The sequence below is a fragment of the Euleptes europaea genome, chromosome 4 (assembly GCF_029931775.1).
Source record: "Euleptes europaea isolate rEulEur1 chromosome 4, rEulEur1.hap1, whole genome shotgun sequence".
NCBI classification, from domain to species: Eukaryota; Metazoa; Chordata; class Lepidosauria; order Squamata; family Sphaerodactylidae; genus Euleptes; species Euleptes europaea.
In genome coordinates this window covers 8,765,320-8,786,652 of record NC_079315.1, presented here as the reverse complement: position 1 = coordinate 8,786,652, position 21,333 = coordinate 8,765,320, and the positions used below count along the sequence as shown (strand labels likewise).

The window sequence follows — 21,333 nt, the reverse complement described above, 5'->3', positions numbered from 1 at the left end:
CGACCTCTGACGGTCAGGAGAGGCGGGCATCATCAAAACAAAGCACTGGAGCAGTCGGTGAGCGCAACTGCGAGAGGAACAGCTCTGCATAAATGGCCTCTTTGTTTCTCAAAAGTAACAAATTTTAGGCCTTTAGCTGATATAAAAACACCCCTCCCGAGAAATTGGACATATTATGTCTACCCATGCTTAATGTATCATGGATTCTTCCTGTGGCAGAACAAAAATTCTGATTGTTGCTGTCTGCAGGACACAAATGTCTCACCTCTGCCTCCTTTTTGTTCATTATCAAATCAAGAGAAGCAAAGCATATACTCTTAAATCATATTAAAGTATCACCGCGGCACTTAATAAGGAAGGGCTGTCATTCTATGGCATGATTACTGGTCACTTCATCATCCCGAACTTCAATATAATAATTGAGCTGAATCATAATCACATTTGAATCTCAACGTTCCTCTAGGGACCTCCCCCAATTAGTTAAGGAGGAAGTGGAGATATTTCTTCCCTCTTAGTAGCACACTAAGAATATTTTTGCCAGTATTAATAAGTGTGTTACTATTTCTAAATCTACATCTTCGACAGTGCTTTCCCCAGAATACGTGCAATAGATTTAGCAGGAGAAACCTGTTCATAGTTAAACGATTCCTGCACAGGGTCACGAAACGAGAAATCCTTTCATGGGCTCACCTACGGTCCCCCTCGGGCACGGCTGCTTCGCCACCTGTCCCTGGCGGGTCTTAAACCACATGATCTCGCGAGCTTCCACAGTCTCGCAGCTCTCCGCTCCGATAGCGGGCAGCTGGGAAGAGGCGGGCGCCAGGTGAGTGGTCATTTCATTGGGGACATCCGCCGCCGGGGAAGGCGTGCTTGTGCTTCTGTTCCTTCTGCCCAAAGCGGACGCCGTGGTGGTGCGCATCGTACTGCTGGCGACAATACGGGGTGTCGTACTCGTGGTCATGCCCCCCAGCCCCGTGGCTCCAGATGTTGATGCTACCAGTGGAAAGCAAAAATTAAATTATGTTAAATTACATTTTTAAAAAGTCAAGAGTGCAACCAGTTAGGAGAATCTGAACATGCTCACATTGAAGATATCTCTTGGCACATTGGTCATTTATGCATGAGTACCTGGACTCACGTTCGCCCCCTGTCTGACTCGGTTGTTCCTTGGAGTTCTGCATGAGTTTTCCGTCCATTAGGAATGACCTTGCTGCCAGCCCTCACCATGTCCAGGTCTTCCCATTCCTCTGTTAACTTGATTCTTCCCTCTCCCCTGAGCTCAGCCCGGCTGAAATCTCCCTGCAGAAGGCAAAGCACTGGACACAGAAGCTTGGCTTCTTTCCCAGCCAATTACAAAGCAGCATGTCCAGAGGCGGGGATTCAAATGCTTCCTGCTTCCTTGGAGCTCTTTCTGAGCAAAAGAAAGGCTTTTTAAAACTTGGATCCCCCCTCTTTCAGATTGCTCCATTTTTTGTTTTTTTGTTCTTAAAATGCTTTTTTATGTGGCAATTGGGTTTTCAGGGGGGGGATTTTGTCTCATAGTGAGCACTGCGAAGCAAGCCAATTACAAAGCAGCATTCAAAGGGGCAGGACTTGATTTGAGTTTGGAGACTGCTAGTGCAGAGATTCCCAACAGGAAAGTGTGGGTCCAGCCAGCAACCAACCTCCGGTAAAACTCCCATGCATAAATGACCGTTGGCTTTTAGCAGGAGCGCCTTTTCTCCCACCTTTTCCTCCATTTGTCACCTGTTCCTTTGCAAAAACTCACTCATCCTAGTGACTGCGTTCCCAAAGGTAACGTGAATGAAAGCAAAGACTGCATGTGCTCCTCAAGTGTACAGGAAGCCTCTTGTGTGCACAGAAGTTATCTGTGTTGGACAGGCGCATGCTCCACACTGTAGGAAGGGCTTCACTTTTACCTTTTCTTACTACCTTTACCTTTACCTTTTACTACCTTAACCTTTTCCCCCCTCTAAGTTTGTGTCTCCTTCTCCATGAACAGTAGCAAACCTTAAGGCTCTTCCAGTAATCACAACCACCCTCTCCTTGCATGAAGGAACGGCTTCGAGTTTTAAGAAGACCTGGTCCAAACAAACAGCATGGGCTAAAGGACATTACGTTCTGCCGATACCAACTTGTCGGTGGTCCCCAGCCCTAAAAAAAGTGTGGGACTGATGACCCCGAAGAGGGTCTACCTCTTCATGTCCCCTCTGTGAGAGCCCTCAAGCAACAACAGAGAAGACGTTCCTTAAGATTATGACAGGCCTAAGGAGTGTACAAAACCTATGCATGACAGTAGATAAGATTAGATTCATTTTTAAAAAAATACTACCTTCAAGCATAATTCAGAAATCAATTTTATGAAGACCCCGAGATACATGATCACACTAACTGCATGTGCTTTAAATTTCACTTACTCATTTATATGATTTAAAACCAACCTAATTGGTTGTTAGAAAAGAACAAGGCATCTGAATCATTTACATATAAATGGTTTTTCACTCTGGCTCAAGCTATGATTAAATGCCAACCTGAGCAAACTTACTTGACATTCGATAGTACAGAATACAAATTCATCCACCAGGTCAAATGCAAACTCTTAAATCCTGGGTAAGACAGTGGTACATCAGGGGATCGTTTTTATCGTCCCGACTTTATCATCGCCGTTTTATGTTCGAAGTGTTCATTTTACCACTTTTGGCTCCAGGAACAATTTATAATTACAGTCAAAATAAAGATTTCTAGGAACAGATGTACGGTGACCGAGGTGTCATTTTTCCCCAGAAAAAAAAAAAAGGCTTTGAAGGATATCTAAATAAAATATTGCTTGTGTTGTATTTTTTTTTTAACTGATACTTGGTGTTTACGATGGAGCTCACAGAGTGTCTGGCTGTTCCTATTAAATTCTGAAGCCCACTGTATAATTCTCCTCTTTCTTGCATACCGGGAAGGAGCAGGTTTAATTTTCCTCCCTTCCTACTTACAAACTGTACACATCAGCAAAGTAAGGCAAGTGTGTGTAGTTAGGCCAAGGCACAGCGTGAGTGGAAACGCCAAGAGGCATTTCCGGGATCCCCAGCGGATTGCTGCAATTCACTGAGAAAATACAATTTCTCCCTATAACAGGATAAACATACAAGCCATCATTTCTGCTGAATCCATTTTCAAAGACAAACACCGGGTCTCAAATCATCAACCCACTCCGGCGGCAAAAATACTCACGAGGCTCACAGTGTACAAGGTTTTAAAGAGAAAGAAAGAAAGAAAGAAAGAAAGAAAGAAAGAAAGAAAGAAAGAAAGAAAGAAAGAAAGAAAGAAAGAAAGAAAGAAAGAAAGAATCATAGAGTTGGAAAGGACCACCAGGGTCATCAAGTCTAATCCCCTGAACAATGCAGGAAATTCACAACTACCTCCCCCCCACCCCTAGTGACCCCTACTCCATGCCCAGAAGATGGCCAAAGTGCCCTCCCTCTCATGACCTGCCTAAGGTCATAGAATCAGCATTGCTGACAGATGGCCATCTAGCCTCTGCTTAAAAACCTCCAGGGAAGGAGAGCTCACCACCTCCCGAGGAAGCCTGTTCCACTGAGGAACCACTCTAACTGTTAGAAAATCCTTCCTAATGTCGAAACGGAAACTCTTTTGATTTAATTTCAAGAAAGAAAGAAAGAAAGAAAGAAAGAAAGAAAGAAAGAAAGAAAGAAAGAAAGAAAGAAAGAAAGAAAGAAAGAAGAGAGAGAGAGAGAGAGAGAGAGAGAGAGAGAAAGAAAGAAAGAAAGAAAGAAAGAAAGAAAGAAAGAAAGAAAGAAAGAAAGAAAGAAAGAGAGAGAGAGAGAGAGAGAGAGAGAGAGAGAGAGAGAGAAAGAAAGAAAGAAAGAAAGAAAGAAAGAAAGAAAGAAAGAAAGAAAGAAAGGAAGGAAGGAAGGAAGAAAGAAAGAAAGAAAGAAAGAAAGAAAGAAAGAAAGAAAGAAAGAAAGAAAGAAAGAAAGAAAGAAAGAAAGAAAGAAAGAAAGCTTTAGTGGGGATTTTGGACAGAGAAAGGGAAAACACAATTATCATCAGTTTCTCTTATGATTGATATACTCTGTTCCAAAAAATGGCATTCCATCCAACGGCCAGGCAATTTGCTTTTTCCCTGCCACCTCCTTGGCAACTAAAATAAATGCTTCTGCTTTGACAATGTTTGCAAAGCTGTTTTGTTGTTGTGCACCAATCAATGACAGAGAGCAATTTGAATTTGAAACACAGAGTAAGACAGCAGAAAATTGCTTTGTGTATTCAATTGTAAGCTTCAATCGGAATTGGTGTGCCCCAATCCAGGGCATGGTCTAGACTAGCCCGGTCTCGTCAGATTTTGGAAGATAATACAGTTGGCCCTGGTTAATACTTGGGTGGGAGACCATCAAGGAAGTTCAGGGTTGACAGGTCCCTCTTCGCCACCACCGGGAGGTTTTTGGGGAGGAGCCTCAGGAAGGTGGGGTTTGGGGAGGGGAAAGACTTCAATGCCATAGAGTCCAATGGCCAAAGTGGCCATCTTCTCCAGGGGAACTGATCTCTATCGGCTGGAGATCAGTTGCAGTAGCGGGAGATCTCCAGCTAGTACCTGGAGGTTGGCAACCCTAAAGGAAGTCCAGGGTTGTTATGCAGAGGCAGGCAATGGCAAACTCCTTCTGAACATTTAAAATAGTTTCAGAGGGTAGCCATGCTGGTCGGCAGTAGAACAGCTAGATTCCAGTCTAGTAGCGCTGTAGACACCAACAAGATTTTCAAGAGTCAAAGCTATCCGACAAAGGGACCTTTGACCCTCAAAAGCTCATACCCTGAAAATCTGTTGGTCTCTAATTTTGTTGGTCTCTAAATTTGTTGGTCTCTATTGCACTGGAATCTAGTCATTCAAATGTTAAAAAGACACCATTGTCCTCAGAATTTAGAAAGGGAAATTGCATGACCTGTAAATCGTAATGTTTTTACATGTCTGCACCAAACCTTACATCAGGGATGCTCACTCTTCTTCTCTCTGTGAGCTTCGGACTAAATACCACACAGCCTTACAGTATATTGCACTGAAGTTAGCCAACTAAGGAACCTGGCCAAGCAGATGATGAACAAAACCCTATGAAATGATAACCATACTCATGCACGATTCTGTGTGAGCCGGTGTAAAGCTTGAAGATAATTTTTAAAAATTCAGTTCTTGCAGTATATACAAGGGCCCCATGGCGCAGAGTGGTAAGCTGCAGTACTGCAGTGCAAGCTCTGCTCACGACCTGAGTTCCATCCCGAAGGAAGTCGGTTTCAGGTAGCCGGCTCAAGGTTGACTCAGCCTTCCATCCTTCCGAGGACGGTAAAATGAGTACCCAGCTTGCTGGGGGTAAAGTGTAGATGACTGGGGAAGGCAATGGCAAACCACCCTGTAAACATAATCTGCCTAGTAAATGTCGGGATGTGATGTCACCCCATGGGTCAGGAATGACCTGGTGCTCGCACCTTTACTTTTAGTATATACTAGGGGTGTGCAAAAAAAAATAATAGCTAAAATTCGGACTCGGGTTAATTGGGCCCGATCTTTTTCAGGAGACCCGAAATAAGCCGAATTCCCATACTGGTAAATATGGGAATTCGGTTTATTTTTGGGTTTCCTGAAAAAAATCGGCCCTGGGGGCATTTTTTGAGGTAGAGCCCCCAAACTTGCAGGGTAGCTTGCAGGGATTCTCCTTGCAAGAACCCCCACGTTTTGTGAAAATTGGATCCGGGGGTCCGACGTTATGGGGTCAGGAAGAGGTCACCCCTCCCGCCTCCATACACAAGCATTGGAAGGTAAGAGATTCTCAGGTCGCTAATTGGCAAATGCTTGTTTATGGAGGAGGGAGGGGTGACCCCTCCAGAGCTAATAACACTGGACCCCCTGACCCAATCTTCACCAAACTTTGGGGTTCATGCAAGGAGAGTCCCTGAAAGCTACCCTGAACATTTGGGACCTCTACTCCCAAAAATGCTCCCACAGGAGCTTCGCAAAAAATCCTCTTTTTTTCCATTGTGGGAATTTTCCATTAGTCGACTTCCACTGGATTGCATCCATGTAGTGAAAGAACAAGTACTATTTCCCCTCTGCTAACTTGGTTTAAAGGAGCCCCATGGCACAGAGTGGTAAGCTGCAGTATCACAGTCCAAAGCTCTGCTCATGACCTGAGTTCGATCCCGACGGAAGTTGGTTTCAGGTAGCTGGCTCAAGGTTGACTCAGCCTTCCATCCTTCCGAGGTTGGTAAAAGGAGCACCCAGCTTGCTGGGGGTAAAGGGAAGATGACTGGGGAAGGCCCTGGCAAACCACCCCATAAACAAAGTCTGCCTAGAAAATGTTGGGATGTGACATCACCCCATGGGTCAAGAATGACCCGGTGCTTGCACAGGGGACCTTTACCTTTTTAACTTGGTTTAAGGCAGCATCTGAACTATTTCTCGGGGTTTACGGAGTTAGACCTGATTAAATACTTACTTGAAGATAAGGAGGCTTCAGTATCTTACGTGATGGCAAAATTTTGTTAACTGGCTATTAAGAAGAGAATCGCGCTAACAAGAAAGGCGGTGGGTTAATGATTATACATATACAGGTTCACACAATTTATTCACAGCAGATACACAGCTATCCTTAGGCTTTTTAAGTAATCAGGGTATGTATTTAGCTCACGATTGCATACAACTCTTTTATTGTGGAAGATGGATGGTATTTTATATCTGTGCTGGTCTTTGACCGTAACAATAAATATTATTAGCACCACTTATTGTAGTCAACAGTGCTTAAGTTGTATGGTCTCCCTGGGCCTTAGCAATCCGCTAAATGTGCACAGGGTTCAGTTTTTGCTGCATCAAAGGCTTCATAATAACATAAGAACATAAGCAAGGCCCTGCTGGATCAGACCCAGGCCCATCAAGGCCAGCAGTCTGTTCACACAGTGGCCAACCAGGGGCCTCTAGGAAGCCCCCAAACAAGACGACTGCAGCAGCACCATCCTGCCTGTGTTCCACCGCACCCAAAATAATAGGCATGCTCCTCTGATACTGGAGCGAACAGGTATGCAGCATGACTAGTATCCATTCTAACTAATAGCCATGAATTCCCCTTTCCTCCATGAATATGTCCACTCCCCTCTTAAAGCCCTCCAAGCTGGCAGCCATCACCACATCCTGGGGCAGGGAGTTCCACAATTTAACTATGCGTTGTGTGAAAAAATACTTCCTTTTATCTGTTTTGAATGTCTCACCCTCCAGCTTTAGCAGATGACCCCGTGTTCTAGTATTATGGGAGAGGGAGAAAATCTTCCCCCTGTCCACTCTCTCCAAACCATGCATAATTTTACAGACCTCTATCCTGTCTCCCCTTAGCATCCTTCTTTCCAAGCTAAACAGCCCTAAGCATCTTAACCGCTCCCCATAGGACAGTTGCTCTAGTCCCCTAATCATTTTGGTCGCTCTTTTCTGCACCTTCTCAAGCTCTGTAATATGCTTTGGTTCCCCCAACCCCTCCCCAGCTTCCATACATTTTTCATGCTCCTTTGCAGCTCTGTTCTGCCCCTGGGGGGAGAGGGAAAAGGAACTACATTCCAGCTGCCCCAGTAAGAGCGGAGTCACTTCTTCAATTTCTACAGTGGTTCTCAAACTGTGGGTCAGAACATAAGAAAGGCCACGCTGGATCAGACCAAGGTCCATCAAATCCAGCGGTCTGTACACACAGTGGCCAACAAGGTGCTTCTAGAAAGCCCACAAACAATGCAGCAGCACTGTCCTACCTATATTCCACAGTACCTAATATAATAGGAATGCTCATCTGATCCTGGAGAGAATAGGTATGCATCATGACTAGTATCCTTTTTTTACTAGTAGCCATGAATAGCTGTATCCTCCATGAACACGCCCACTCCCCTCTTCAAGCCTTCCAAGTTGGCAGCTATCACCACATCCTGGGGCAGGGAGTTCCACAAGTTAACTATGCCTTGTGTGACAAAATACTTCCTTTTATCTGTTTTTGAATCTCTCACCCTCCAGCTTCAGCAGATGACTCTGTGTTCTAGTATTATGAGAGAGGGAGAAAAGCTTCTCTCTGTCCATTCTCTCCATACCATGCATAATGTTATAGACCTCTGTCATGTCTCCCCTTAACCGCCTTCTTGGAGGTTGAAGGTTGGCACCCCTACCTTTGGCACATGAACAGGTTTACTATGGGACACGAAATCTGCTTATACCCAACTAGTGTTGCCCACCTACAGGTACTAGCTGGAGATCTCCTGGTATTACAACTGATCTCCAGCCGATAGAGTTCAGTTCACCTGGCCGCTTTGGCAACTGGACTCTATGGCATTGAAGTCCCTCTCCTCCCCAAACCCCGCCCTCCTCAGGCTCTGTCCCCCAAATCTCCCGTCTCCCCCAACCTACATTCAGCCTTAATATGAGACAGAAAAGCTACCAAAGCTGCCCTCACAGCAGTTTCTTTATATATATATATATATATCCCTCCTCCGTGTTGTCCCCTTGTTAATGAATGCCCGGGGCACTCCTTAGAGTACAATTAAGACTTGGTTTACAATGTGGGTACAAACACTTTGATCCAGATTTACTCAAAGAGATGGGTGACGGCACGCCGCTAAATGGCCTTGGAGCTCTTACACATATAATAACCTAAACGTGGGAATGGCTGGGTGGTTACTTTTCAATTTCCGAAATGGCTCAGAGGCTGGGAATAAAAAGGAATTGGATGGCTTTCAAAAGCACAGATTATTTTTCCCCCAATTCTCAACGATTCAGTGCTTTCAAGGCACACTCCATAGTAATGCTTAAAAACGACTGTGTTATCCTGTTGTGTTTGAGAGCGTGGCATGCCACAACGCAACACCGGAGAGTGGATGAGTGAGGAGGCGATGGGGAGGTGGGCTTTCTGCTCCAGCAGGCCTCAGATAGGCGATGAAGACAACAGAGCTGTTTCCCGTTGTTTTTTAGGGTCTCACGCTACCTGGTTATCTTCTCGGTACTGTTATAATATTTTTAGATCTTGCTTATTTTCAGGGCTCTGGGCAGGGCTTTCTCCCTCAGAGGGCCATGAGGCATATGTGCAGGATATGTGCAGGCCATGAGGCATATGTGCACCCTGTAGAGTTTTCTGCACATATTGCCACGTACGGGATTACTTATCCAACAGAGCAGTAACAAGAAGACCTCTACTATCCACATTGCCAGAGCTCAATACTACTGTGACTGTTCCAACGTCTTCCAGACGCAAGTTGGCGAGACACTCGCAAAAGACTTTATTGATTTGAAATGCTTGTGATTCAACAGCACATATGTGAATTGATATGATTTAGAATGTATATGATTTTGGTATCACTAACGAATACATTATTTGGAAATACATATGCCTAATTGAACTATTTTCCTAGTGAATGTTTTCTGCTATTTTGGGTTTTGTTGACTAACTATATAGCAGGCTAACTGTATATTTATCCAACTTCCAGCTAGTAGCTGAAGATCTCCTGCTATTACAACTGATCTCCAGTCGATAGAGAGCAGTTCACCTGGAGAAAATGGCCACTTTGGCCATTGGACTCTATGGCATTGAAGTCCCTCCCCTCCCCAAACCCCGCCCTCCTCAGGCTCTGCACCAAAAACCTCCCGCCGGTGGCAAAGAGGGACCTGGCAACCCTAGGTATCACGGTGTCACCACCCATCTGGAGCCAGCGCCAGTCTCTGACAGTTTTCCCTACTAGGCCCCAAGCAGCTTTCCCGCCATTTGGTGAAGCACCTGAGGAGAAAGGGTTGGAGGCCTGCCTCAACCTGCAGCCCTCCAAGATCATGGTTTCTGTTCCAAGGGCTGTGCCAGATTTTGGTGAGGTGTGGATGTGAAACTTACTCCGAAGGGCTGTGGTTAGGGTTGCCAGGTCCCTCTTCACCACCGCGGGTGGCATACATTTGAATTTTTCTCAGAACGTGGATCACATTGAAAACCATGCTGTGCGGGTGCATGGGGATGGGACGGGAAAACGGTCCTTTAGAACGGGATGGGCATTTGGTTACACATCGGAGTCCCCGCCTACGATTTGCCACAACCAGTCAGTTAGGCACAGCTGGATTTCAACAAGAGAGTATTGGTGCGCTTGCCTTGGCCACAGTTATGCATCCCCTCTTTCCCTGATGTCCACACTCTTGTGACCTGCTTGATATCCCTTGGCAAAGAAGTGTGAAAAACTACACAAACCTTTCAGCCATAACCATTGGTGGGATTCATCTAAGTTTGGCACACCTGTAGGAAATTGCACCTCCCCTCAACCCTGCCATCAGACTAAAAACTACAAACTACATAGACCAGGGGTGTCAAACATATGGCCCGTGGGCCGGATTTGGCCCACTGAGAGCTCTTATCCGGCCCATGAGCTAGCCGAGGCAGTCACCCCCCCGTCCCGATCTGGGCTGGCGAGCCCACTGCTGGCTCACCAGCTCAGGCAGCCACCCCCCATCTTGATCTGGGCTGGCGAACCCACTGCCAGCTCTCACACTGAGGCAGCAACCACCACCTCCTTGCACCCGATCTGGGATGGTGAGGCCTGGCCTGGCCTTACCAGCTTACATTTATGTCATATCCGGCCCTCGTAAAAAATGAGTTCGACACCCCTGAGATAGACTCTTTAGTACAGTGATCCTCACTGGTTCAGCAGGAGCTGCGCGGGGCTCCTCGACACGCCACCCATGGCTCTTCTGAGCCCTTCTCCCCAATGTGGCACTCGCCCCATGTTTTAGGAAAGTGAAGAGAAGGCCCTTGCCTGGTGGGGCTGGTGGTTGGCAGGTGATTCCCCGCTTGAAATGGCTGCCACAAGGGAAAAAGGGAAGCCACAAGCCTCCCTGAAATGCAGGCCTCGTGCCAGGGATGAGAGTCAACTTGGCTCTTTTGGTTGGAAGCAATTGCAATTTGTGGTTCTCTGTCAGCCACAGAGTGAGTGCCACTGCTTTAGCGCATAAGTCTACGCGGTTAGTAGTTACTGGTCTGATGCGCCAGGCTTAGATGAATCCCACCGAGGTTTGTGGGTGGAAGGTTTAAGGCACAGGCCAAAGCGTTTGATGGGAGCGGAGATTCGGAGTCGGCTGGCAAGGAATGGTTTTGCTGTAGAGGGCTGAGAGACCTAATTAACACTGGTGCTTCAGCCAAGAAAAGAGACTGGTTCATAGAACACACAGAGGCATAATTGGGCAAGGTCGAAGCAGACTGTTATGGGGTGCCAGGACTTTAAAATTACTTCCCCTGTAATTCTTGGACAGTTTCAAGGCCTAGTGAAAGCTCTAATTTTTAGATTCTGTACAATTCCCAAACTGTCCCTAGAAGCTAAAGGGACTAAACTGACGCTATCATACTTTGGTCACATTATGAGAAGACAAGAGTCACTGGACAAGACAAGAATGCTAGGAAAAGTGGAAGGCAGCAGGAAAAGAGGAAGGCCCAACATGAGATGGATTGACTTTGTAAAGGAAGCCATGGCACTCAATTCGCAAGACCTGAACAAGGCTGCTAATGATAGGACGCTTTGGAGGATACTGATTTATTGGGTCGGTGTGAGTCGGAAGCAACTTGACAACACGTAACACATATACAGGATGCCTGTTGGGTTGCTTGGGCAGGACCCAAGGCTCCTCCTTTAGCCTTTTGCCCAACTGTTTGGCTGTGCAGGATTTCCACCTTTTTAAAAAAACTGGAGGCGGTCGTTCCTTTTGCCTCGCCCTTTGTCTGAATATGAGGATGACCGGGAGCCTGTGAAAAGAGTGCACGTGAGCAGGTATAGGGTAAAAAAGTAGGAGACACCAACTCCTCAACCACCACCCACAACAATTTACACTGCCGAGTGAGCTGGTTAAAAGGCATGTGAAAAGGGAAAAAAAGGTACCTCCTCAGGTTAAAACGGAAGTGGAACAAGAGGTTGAGGAGGTGGAAGAGAAAGAGTAGTGTCTGGATGATGTAGTGTCTGTCTAGGATCTGGGTTTGAATCCCCAATCTGTCACGGTACCATGCTGGATGACGATGGGCCAGTCATATACTCTCAGCTTAACCTATGTTGTGAACACACATGAACGCTTGAAGCTGCCTTATACTGAATCAGACTTTTTGGTCCATCATGATCAGTATTGCCTACTCAGACTGGCAGCAGGTCTCCAGCCCCAGAGGTAGAGGTCTTTCACATCACCTGATCCCCTTAACTGGAGATCATGGAGATTGAACCTGTGACCTTCTGCCTACGAAGCGGATGCTCTACCACTGAGCCACAGCCCCTCCCATCAACAAGGGTGTCAGGAGAATAAAATGGAAGAGAGGAGAACAATGTAAGATGCTTCGGGTCCCCACTGTGGGGAAAGGCAGGGAATTAATGAAGTAAATAGATGAAGAAGACAGCCATTGCCATGTGGGGGACTACAGGCCTGAACAAGGACTCCAAGGTAATGAGAACCTTTTAGAACCAATGTAAGTTTCAAGTTAAGGGGCCTGCCTTAAAATAACATCAGCTAGGGTATGTGCAGAGTGAGGGAAAAAGGAAATGCGTGTTTACACTTTTCTTTTGGATCTCTTGCTCAATCTGTTACTGTGCTGAGAGTATGTGTGTCTGCAATTTCTTTTTAATGCATGTTTTATAATTTGTAATGCAGGCAGCTATCCTCTGTACCACTGTTCAAACACACTATTTTAAAATGAGCACCAAGAGAAGGGGAGCTGTCGATTGACAAGCTGCTAATCTGCCCGTGGTGTGCAAGTGCAGCAAACTGTCTCCGTGGTCATGGGAGACGTGGGTATGAGGCATGACCTTAGAACAGCAATGCAGGGAAAGGAAGCTGGGAACCCCAGCCCTTTCAGTGGGTAATTCCTACAAAGTCCAGGTGGTGACAGCGGGTGAACCTAAAGAGGGAGAGAAAAGCCCCTCGGAGGGCAAGACGGAACCGGGCCTGCAGGGCAGTGGGGCTGTTCTGCCACACAGCTCTTGCCAAGCCACACAGGTACAAGAAACAGCTACGTGTGGTGAGGAGAAAGTAAGGAAGAAGAGAGATAAATAATTGAAGAAGAGTAAGAAGAGTTGTTTTTTATACCCCGGTTTTCTCTACCTTTTAAGGAGTCTCACACAGGATTACAATCACCTTCCCTTTCCCTCCCCACAACAAACACCTTGTGAGGTAGGTGGGGCTGAGAGAGTTCGGAGAGAACTGTGAGTAGCCCAAGCGGGTTTCAAGTGGAGGAGTGGGGAAGCCAACCTGGTTCACCAGATTAGAGTCCACCACTCATATGGAGGAGTAGGGAATCAAACCCAGTTCTCCAGATTAGAGCCCACCACTCTTAACCACTACATCACGATGGCTTCCAACCTTCATCTGAGCCTTGAAACTCTCTTCCTGCCTCCTTCACTGGGGGTGGGGGTTCCAGGGCTTTCCCACTTCTCCCAGTCCACTCCTATTCTGAGGGTTTAGAGGGTTGCTTCATTGTGCATAGTGGCTTCTATGATTACCCTAAAATAGGAAGAGATACCTGACCATGCCCAAAATGCCAGTAATGAACTCACATAGTATGGCTATTCAAAAAGCAATGTACCATGTATTTAACAACGATGCTAATAAAAACTTAAACACCGTGTATCCCTATCACCACTATGCAACAATCTCTATAATACTAACAAACCAAACTATACACAAATATTACAAAAGATTTAAAAAGGGAGTATCCAATGATGGCTAGTCACCTATATTGAATGTCCTTGATTGTAACAAGAATAATATGATGCAGTTTCATCTGGAGAGTCCACGTGCAGTCCAAACAAGACGGACAATCTCCTCTAGAGGGACTTCAAGCCGTTTCGTGTGAAACACTCCTTCAGTTGTATTCTGTTATCTTGATTCCGTTAGCAGGCGTATTTATTCCTATGTTACAATAATACAATAGTGACAATCCTCTATTTCTAGCTAATCATTAAAATACAATTTTATTATTTTATACTAATAAAATATTACATATATACTCACTTGCCTGGTTTTATTTGTAGTAGCTGCTGCTTACAGTTCTCTCTGTTCCTTGTTAGGATATCAGTTTGAAATTGCTATGTTGCATACCTCCAATAGTACTCTAACCATAATTGTAAACAGCCGTGACACATTAACCTGACTTTCACACAATTGTTCTGTCTCTTTTTTTATCTTTTGTAATATTTGTGTATAGTTTAGTATGTTAGTATTATAGAGGTTGTTGCATAGTGGCTTTAGGGATATACAGGTGTTTAAGTTTTTATTTCTATGATTACCCAACATGGCACCCAAACTCCAAACAGCTTTAAAAATAAAAAAATAAAGATAACAATGCTCATTTATAGTTGTGGCTGACTCCACTGTATCGATTTTGCTATTTGCAGATGGTTCATCTCTTCACAATTAGATATAATGATTAATCCTTCGGAAACTGATTCTGATTCATTTTGTCCACAGTTTACTACGATATTTACCCCAGAGGGACAGCCGTATATGTCGGCTGCTGCAAAATTAAACAGGAATCCAGAGGCATCTTCAAAACTAACAACATGGAAACACCTCCCCATGAGAGTTTGCAAGTCAGAGCTCACTGCATTCGATGCATGAAGTGTATAGATATATATAGCAGCTAGATATATAATTACAGGGTTCAAGTGCCAGAAAAGCGGGAGGGGAGAGGGGAGAAGTTACAAAGAAAGGCCCATGTAAAGCAAGGTCAAAGAGTGGACAATCCATTCAGAGCAGGTGGGAACCACTTACTTTCTTACTCTTCATTATCATACAATAATAAACAAATCAATGCTATTCTCATGGTGAACTCAGTATCTAGATTTAATCATAGTCCTTATAATTTCAGTTTCTTATGCTGGAGGATAGGGTTGCCAACCTCCAGGTACTGAACAGCAAGTGGGCTCAACAATAATATAACAATTCAAACTTGAATGAACTTACAACTCTGTATTTCAAATTGTATATGGGTATTAACATTCATGCCCCATTTTTATAATTCCAAACTTATAAACAACAAACCATACAACATGAAGCAAAACCCAAAACCTGAGTACTACTGCTGCAAATTCCCAACGTCGATCTAGGACTCATCTGTCCAAATAAATGTTCGAAATGCCTATCAGTCAAGAGGATTATATAGACCTTGATTGGCCCTAGGTGAGATGGCGCACTTGCTCAAGGTAAGTGCAGCCTAATTGTAAAGTATACCATTAAAGAGATCGGGACCTGGCACACTGAATCCTAAATAAAACATGCCAAATCTACTGAGGTGCATCATGCCCTGAGTGCAGCTCTCTGGTATGCTAATGTTGCGCTCATAGCAGCTGAGGGCTACTCTTCAAACTAAATACTTGGGTGTATACAAAGTCACATGTCGGAGCCCTTCTGTCCTGCCAGTATCACATTTAAATCACACAGGTTGTTAATTGGATTGCTTAAACTCCAGGTACTAGCTGGAGATCTCCTGCTATTACAACTGATCTCCAGCTGATAGAGATCAGTTCACCTGGAGAAAATGACCGCTTTGGCAATTGGACTCTATGGCATCGAAGTCCCTCCCTTCCCCAAACCCCATCCTCCTCTGGCTGCACCCCAAAAGCCTCCCTCTGATGGCGAAGAGGGACCGCACCCTATCTGTAACAGAATATTATTATTAATGATTATGATTAATGACACATCTGTAGATTTCCAGGCCCTCCAGAACTATCTCCTAGCCCCTCCTGTTCTTGGTCCAAGTTGTGATGGCTTAAGCCAGTGGTTCCCAAAGTGGGCAGTACCACCCCCTGGGAGGCAGTGGGATTACCTAGGGGGGGGGGCGCTATGAGGCAAGGGGGCAGGAGGGGGGCGCTAGAGGTGGGGCCCCTTCAACTGTGTTGTTCACTAATTTACAACAGTCCAAGCTGAGGCACCATGCTGGCAAATTTGGTGGAAACTATCGGAACCCCCCCCCCAGACGTTGAAGAGCTGCATCAAGTTCATCAGTTTCGTTGAATAAATTTCAACTAAAAAGTTTTAATTTGATTTTGAATAGGTGTGCAATTAATTGTTAATGCTTTGAAATTTTATTGTTATCATCTTCTTTAGTGAGTCATGCAAACCCCTATTTTGAATCATGCTTTTTATAGGATAGGGTAGGGGGCGCTGGGGTTGAGTTGGTGGAACCGAGGGGGCGGCGGTCCGAAAAGTTTGGGAACCACTGGCTTAAGTGGAAGTGCCTGTAACCTTTGACCTTTCCTTTAAGCAAATTTGAATCTGCCCAGGTGTATCTAGCGCTGTGCTCATTTGGGGGGAAAAACAGAGAGACCAATTCCGGGTGATCGAAACCAGGTCCATTAATAGCAATGGTAAGTGGGGCTCACATTTTTGCAGTGGCAAAATAAAATAAAAGATCAGCGGGAGAAGTGCAATCTAGTGGTTAAGAGCAGTGTTTTGGAGCGGTGGACTCAGATCTGGAGAACCGGGTTCGATTCCCCAGTCCTCCACATGAGCCGCGTAGGTTGATCTGGAGAACTGGATTTGTTTCCCCACTCCTACACAAGAAGCCAGCTGGGTGACCTTGGGCTAATCACACTCTCTCAGCCCCACCTAACTCACAGGGTGTCTGTTGTGGGTGGGGAAGGGAAGGAGATTGTCAGCCGGTTTGAGTCTCCCTTAAGTGGTAGAGAAAGTCAGCATATAAAAACCAACTCCTCTTTTTAAAAATAAAACTGAATTCATTACCCATATGCCCCAAAGGCATTCTGAATACCGTGTTGAATTTCAGACGCCATTGTTCAAGAAGGAATGATTGCAGATGGAAGAGGTGCAGGACTGAGCATTAAGAATGACTTCAGAAACAGGAAATCTAAGAAAAAGAAAGCCTGTCTGATTGACTGAGCTCTCCGGATATTATTAAAAGGGTCAGAGGAGGTCGGAGTTGCTTCAGTTAAAGGAGATTGCAGGTTCAAGTTTCCATTAACAAATGTAGGCTGAGATCAGAAGAACATTTTCTCGCCACTATAAAAGTATAATTCTGGAATAGCCTTCCAAGAAGGAAGAGGCAAAAAGGGGAGAAAAAAAACCCCCTTTCGGTATTAAAACCTAACCTGATGAAATCACAGAAGGGCATTTTATGAAGTGTTTTAAAGCTGTGCTTCAATCATGGTCTTATTGGAATTGTGACGGATTTTTTTCTCCGGTTTTTGCCTTTGTCTGAAATAAAAGAGATGTAGATTGGATAGCAGGCAGGTGTCGCTTCGGAAAGAGGATTAGGAAAATATCTTCTCGGGGATGCTGGGTGGGCGAACCGTGCTGTCACACAGAAAGATATTACTGAGTGTTATTGGGGGGGGATTGCGGGGGACTTTCTGATCGATAGTAAAGTCTGCCTTTACCTTCCCCTAAAGAAAGAACATGCTCTGACCTGGATAGCTTAGGCTAGCTAGCCCTCTCCCATCAGAGCTCAGAATACAGTTGCCAGGTCCCTCTTCGCTGCTGACGGGAGGTGTTTGGGGCGGAGCTTGAGGAGGGCGGGGTTTGGGGAGGGGCTTCAATGCCATAGAGTCCGTTTGCCAAAGCGGCCATTTTCTCTAGGTGAATTGATCTCTGTCGACTGGAGATCAGTTGTTACAAGCAGGAGATCTCCAGCTAGTACCTGTAGGTTGGCAACACTAGTTGGGTATAAGCACATTTTGTGTCCCATAGTAGACTTGTTCATGTGCCAAAGGTAGGGGTGCCAACCTTCAACCTCCAAGAAGGCGGTTAAGGGGAGACATGCTAGAGGTCTATAACATTATACCTGGAGGTTGGCAACCCTAGCTCAGAAGCTAAGCGGAGCTGGCCCTGGTTAGTACTTGGATGGGCAACCAACAAGGAAGCCCAGTGTTGCTACACGGGAGCAGGCAACGGCAAACCACCTCTGCTTGTCTCTTGCCTTGAAAACACTCTGGGGTCACCAGAAGTAGGCTGCGACTTGATGGCGCTTTTGACCACAAAAGGTAGATACACTGGCTTTGCCATTCTATCTGAGCCAAAGCACAATCAGGCTGTACCACTTAAAACTGCAGGTAATCACACTCAAGTACAGAGGAAGAGTTCTGCTGAGCTGGACCATCTAGTCTAGAATACTATCTCACACATGAACATATGAAGTTGCCTTATACTGAATCAGACCCTTGGTCCATCAAAGTCAGTATTGTCTACTCAGACTGGCAGCAGCTCTCCAGGGTCTCAGGCAGAGGTCTTTCACATCGCCTCCTTGCCTGGTCCCTTTAACTGGAGATGCCGGGGATTGAACCTGGGACCTTCTGCCTGCCAAGCAGATGCTCTACCACTGAGCCACATGGCCAACTGGTTACTCTGGAGGGCAAATAACAGGGCAGAGAGGCCGAAGCTCTCCCCTGGTGTCACCTCCCGGCTCTGGCATCCAGAGGTTGACAAAGATTTCCGAAGTGCAGGTAATCGGGTCCTTTCAGTTACTGGGAAAGTTTCAGGTAGGGGGGCACGGGCAACCAGGAGCTGGTTTTGCCTTGGGGGGTGGCACAGTGCTGGCAAAACCGCAGCTGGTAGGCTGGGACGCGGGCCACTTAGCTCAGATTGTTCCCAGGTCCCCCACATACTCCGCACAACAACAACAATGAAAAAGCCACATCGCCTCTCCTTTGGAAAAAGCGCCTTCCCGCCACCGAAGTTCCGCTCTTATCTTTCTTATCCACAAAGTGACAGCGGCTTCTGCCGACGTTTCGGCACACTGTGTTTGAATAGATAATTGCAGCTTAGTTTAGATGCCCCGAGCGTAAGCTGACAGGGCCGATATTGTGGGTATTTTGCAATCATTTGTTTAATTAGCTGGAGCTCCTTGGGGAGAAGTTTATGAAAATGGCACGCTCTCCAACGTCGGACGCGAAAATCTTTTGTGCTTTATATGACACAGGCTTGGAATACTTTTTTTTTTTTTTTAAGCTTTAAAAAGGCACAAGCAACCCCCAGCTCCTATTTAATTATCAGCTAATTCTTTTTATTAATCCAGCGAAGAACAAAAGATTAATCCACCCAACGAGCCAGCGGTGAACAAAAGGCACTCGCCAGAGGTTTGTTATGTATCTGAGCCGGTTTTTTGTTGGACCAGAGAACTATGCACCGATGGGCATGGGGGTCACTGGGGCAAATACTCCCCCCCCATCAAATTCACGAGACAGTTCTGCTCCGAGAGAGCCAGCGTGGTGTAGTGGTTAAGAGCTGTGGTTTGGAGCGTTGGATTCTGATCTGGAGAACCAGGTTTGATTCCCCACTCCTCCACATGAGCGGCGGAGAACTGGATTTCTTTTCCCACTCCTACACACGAAGCCAGCTGGGTGACCTTGGGCTAGTCACAGCTCTCTCAGCCCCACCTACCTCACAGGGTGTCTGTTGTGGGGAGGGGAAGGGAAGGTGATTGTAAGCCAGTTTGAGTCTCCCTAAGTGGTAGAGAAAGTTGGCATATAAAAACAAACTCCTCCTCCTCCTCCTCCTCCTCCTCCTCCTCCTCCTCCTCTTCTTCTTCTTCTTCTTCTTCTTCTTCTTCTTCTTCTTCTTCTTCTTCTTCTTCTTCTTCTCCTGGAATTACAACTGATCTCCAAACAGAGACGAGTTGTCTTGGAGAAAATGGCAGCTTTGGAGGGTGGACTCTATGGTATTATACTGCACTGTGGTCCCTCCCTTCCCCCAAATCTCCAGGAATTTCCCCGTCCTGGAGTTGACAACCCTGCACAGTGGTGGGGGGAAGACTGAGGTTGACAACTATGTGGGCTTCAGCTGACGGCATCAAATATAGGTAGGAACCAAAGAAAGGTGAGGCAGGCAAATGGAAGCAAATTCCACTTGATTAGAGGGTTGTAACTCCAGGAGATCTCCAGGTCCCTCTTGGAGATTGGTAACCCTACTGGTGGATCCCTGCTGTCTTGATCCCTTGCTTGGGGACAAAGTTAAGGTGACCCACTAACATGGGCATTGTTTTGCAGCATGTTCCTTATTAGAGTTCTCATCCAAAGGGAATCGCCATTCTGCCATGAAGAAGAAGAAGAGTTGGTTTTTATACCCCGCTTTTCTCAATCTTTAAGGAGTCTCAAAGCGTCTTGCAATCATCTTCCTTTCCCCTCCCCACAACAGACATCTTGTGAGGCAGGTGGGGCTGAGAGAGTTCAGAGAGAACTAGCCCAAGGTCACATAGCAGGCTTCATGTGGCGGAGCGGGGAAACCAACCTGGGCCTCCAGATTAGAGTCTGCAGCTCACGTGGAGGAGTGGGGAATCAAACCCAGCTCTCCAGATTAGAGTCCGCCACTCTTAACCACTACACCACCCGGGCTCTCACACCAAGCGTGGCCAGTCATTCACTCTCGTCGTCACCCACCTCACAGGGTTGTTGTGAAGACCAAATGGCAAAGGGAGAGCCACCTATGCCCCCCTGAGCTCTTTGGAAGATCGAATGAAGACGCGCTAGAGAGATGTGAACAGGACAGGTAAATGAACAAAGGCAGCTTCCCCGTCGCATCTGATTTAGCCCTGAGTGAGTCCAGAATTAAGCCAGACAATGACTAAGATATCACATTAGAAATAACCAGGCCCTGTTTTATTTCATTATAATTCCTGCCAAAAAGATAGAAAGGGGGGGATGTAGACCAACAGTGCTTCTCGGAATCCTGTGGTGTTCGGTGCCCAGCACTGGGGGAAATCTGCTCCATTTCATCTGGGTTGCAATCCTTCTGATTTTACATGAATCGGGCGTAGCGTTCGACTGTTCCTGCTCACCGTTATTGAATTACAGATTTTACTTCTCGCCCTGATTGGACAAGACAGAGTTAATTACCACCTGCTTTCCAAGCAGCCGCGCGCGCATTAATGTTCTCAGCGCCCTGCCACATCAATTAAAAGAGTAATATAAGAAAACAGTTGAATCAGCACAAAACAAATGAGCACGGCATACGCCAAGCCCGTTTGCACTTTGAACCGCTTTTTGTTATACATATGTATATATGCATGTATATATACATACATAGAGAAACTGCTTTTTGTTATATATATGTATATATATATGTAGAGAAACCCGTCCACCTCATAAAAATGCATTTGCAAACCAGGTTGCGAGGAGGCAGCTGCACATAAGAGTTGCACAAATGCCAGAGTGGTGTAGTGGTTAAGAGCGGTGGTTTGGAGTGGTGGACTCTGATCTGGAGAATCGGGTTTGATTCCCCACTCCTCCACATGAGCGGCGGAGGCTAATCTGGTGAACTGGATTTGTTCCCCCGCTCCTACACACAAAGACAGCTGGGTGACCTTG

The 21,333-nt window shown here is 45.9% G+C and overlaps 1 protein-coding gene across 9 annotated transcripts in view; it reads right to left on the bottom strand.

Moving 5' to 3' along the window:
* Nucleotides 1-21,333, bottom strand: part of ADGRL3 (adhesion G protein-coupled receptor L3) — a 496,674-nt gene that overhangs the window by 212,701 nt on the left and 262,640 nt on the right. For all 9 annotated transcript variants that reach the window (XM_056849204.1, XM_056849205.1, XM_056849196.1 and 6 more), the window contains exon 6: nucleotides 691-993. In XM_056849204.1, the coding sequence (XP_056705182.1) occupies nucleotides 691-993 (303 nt within the window). The remainder of the gene's footprint in view (nucleotides 1-690; nucleotides 994-21,333) is intronic.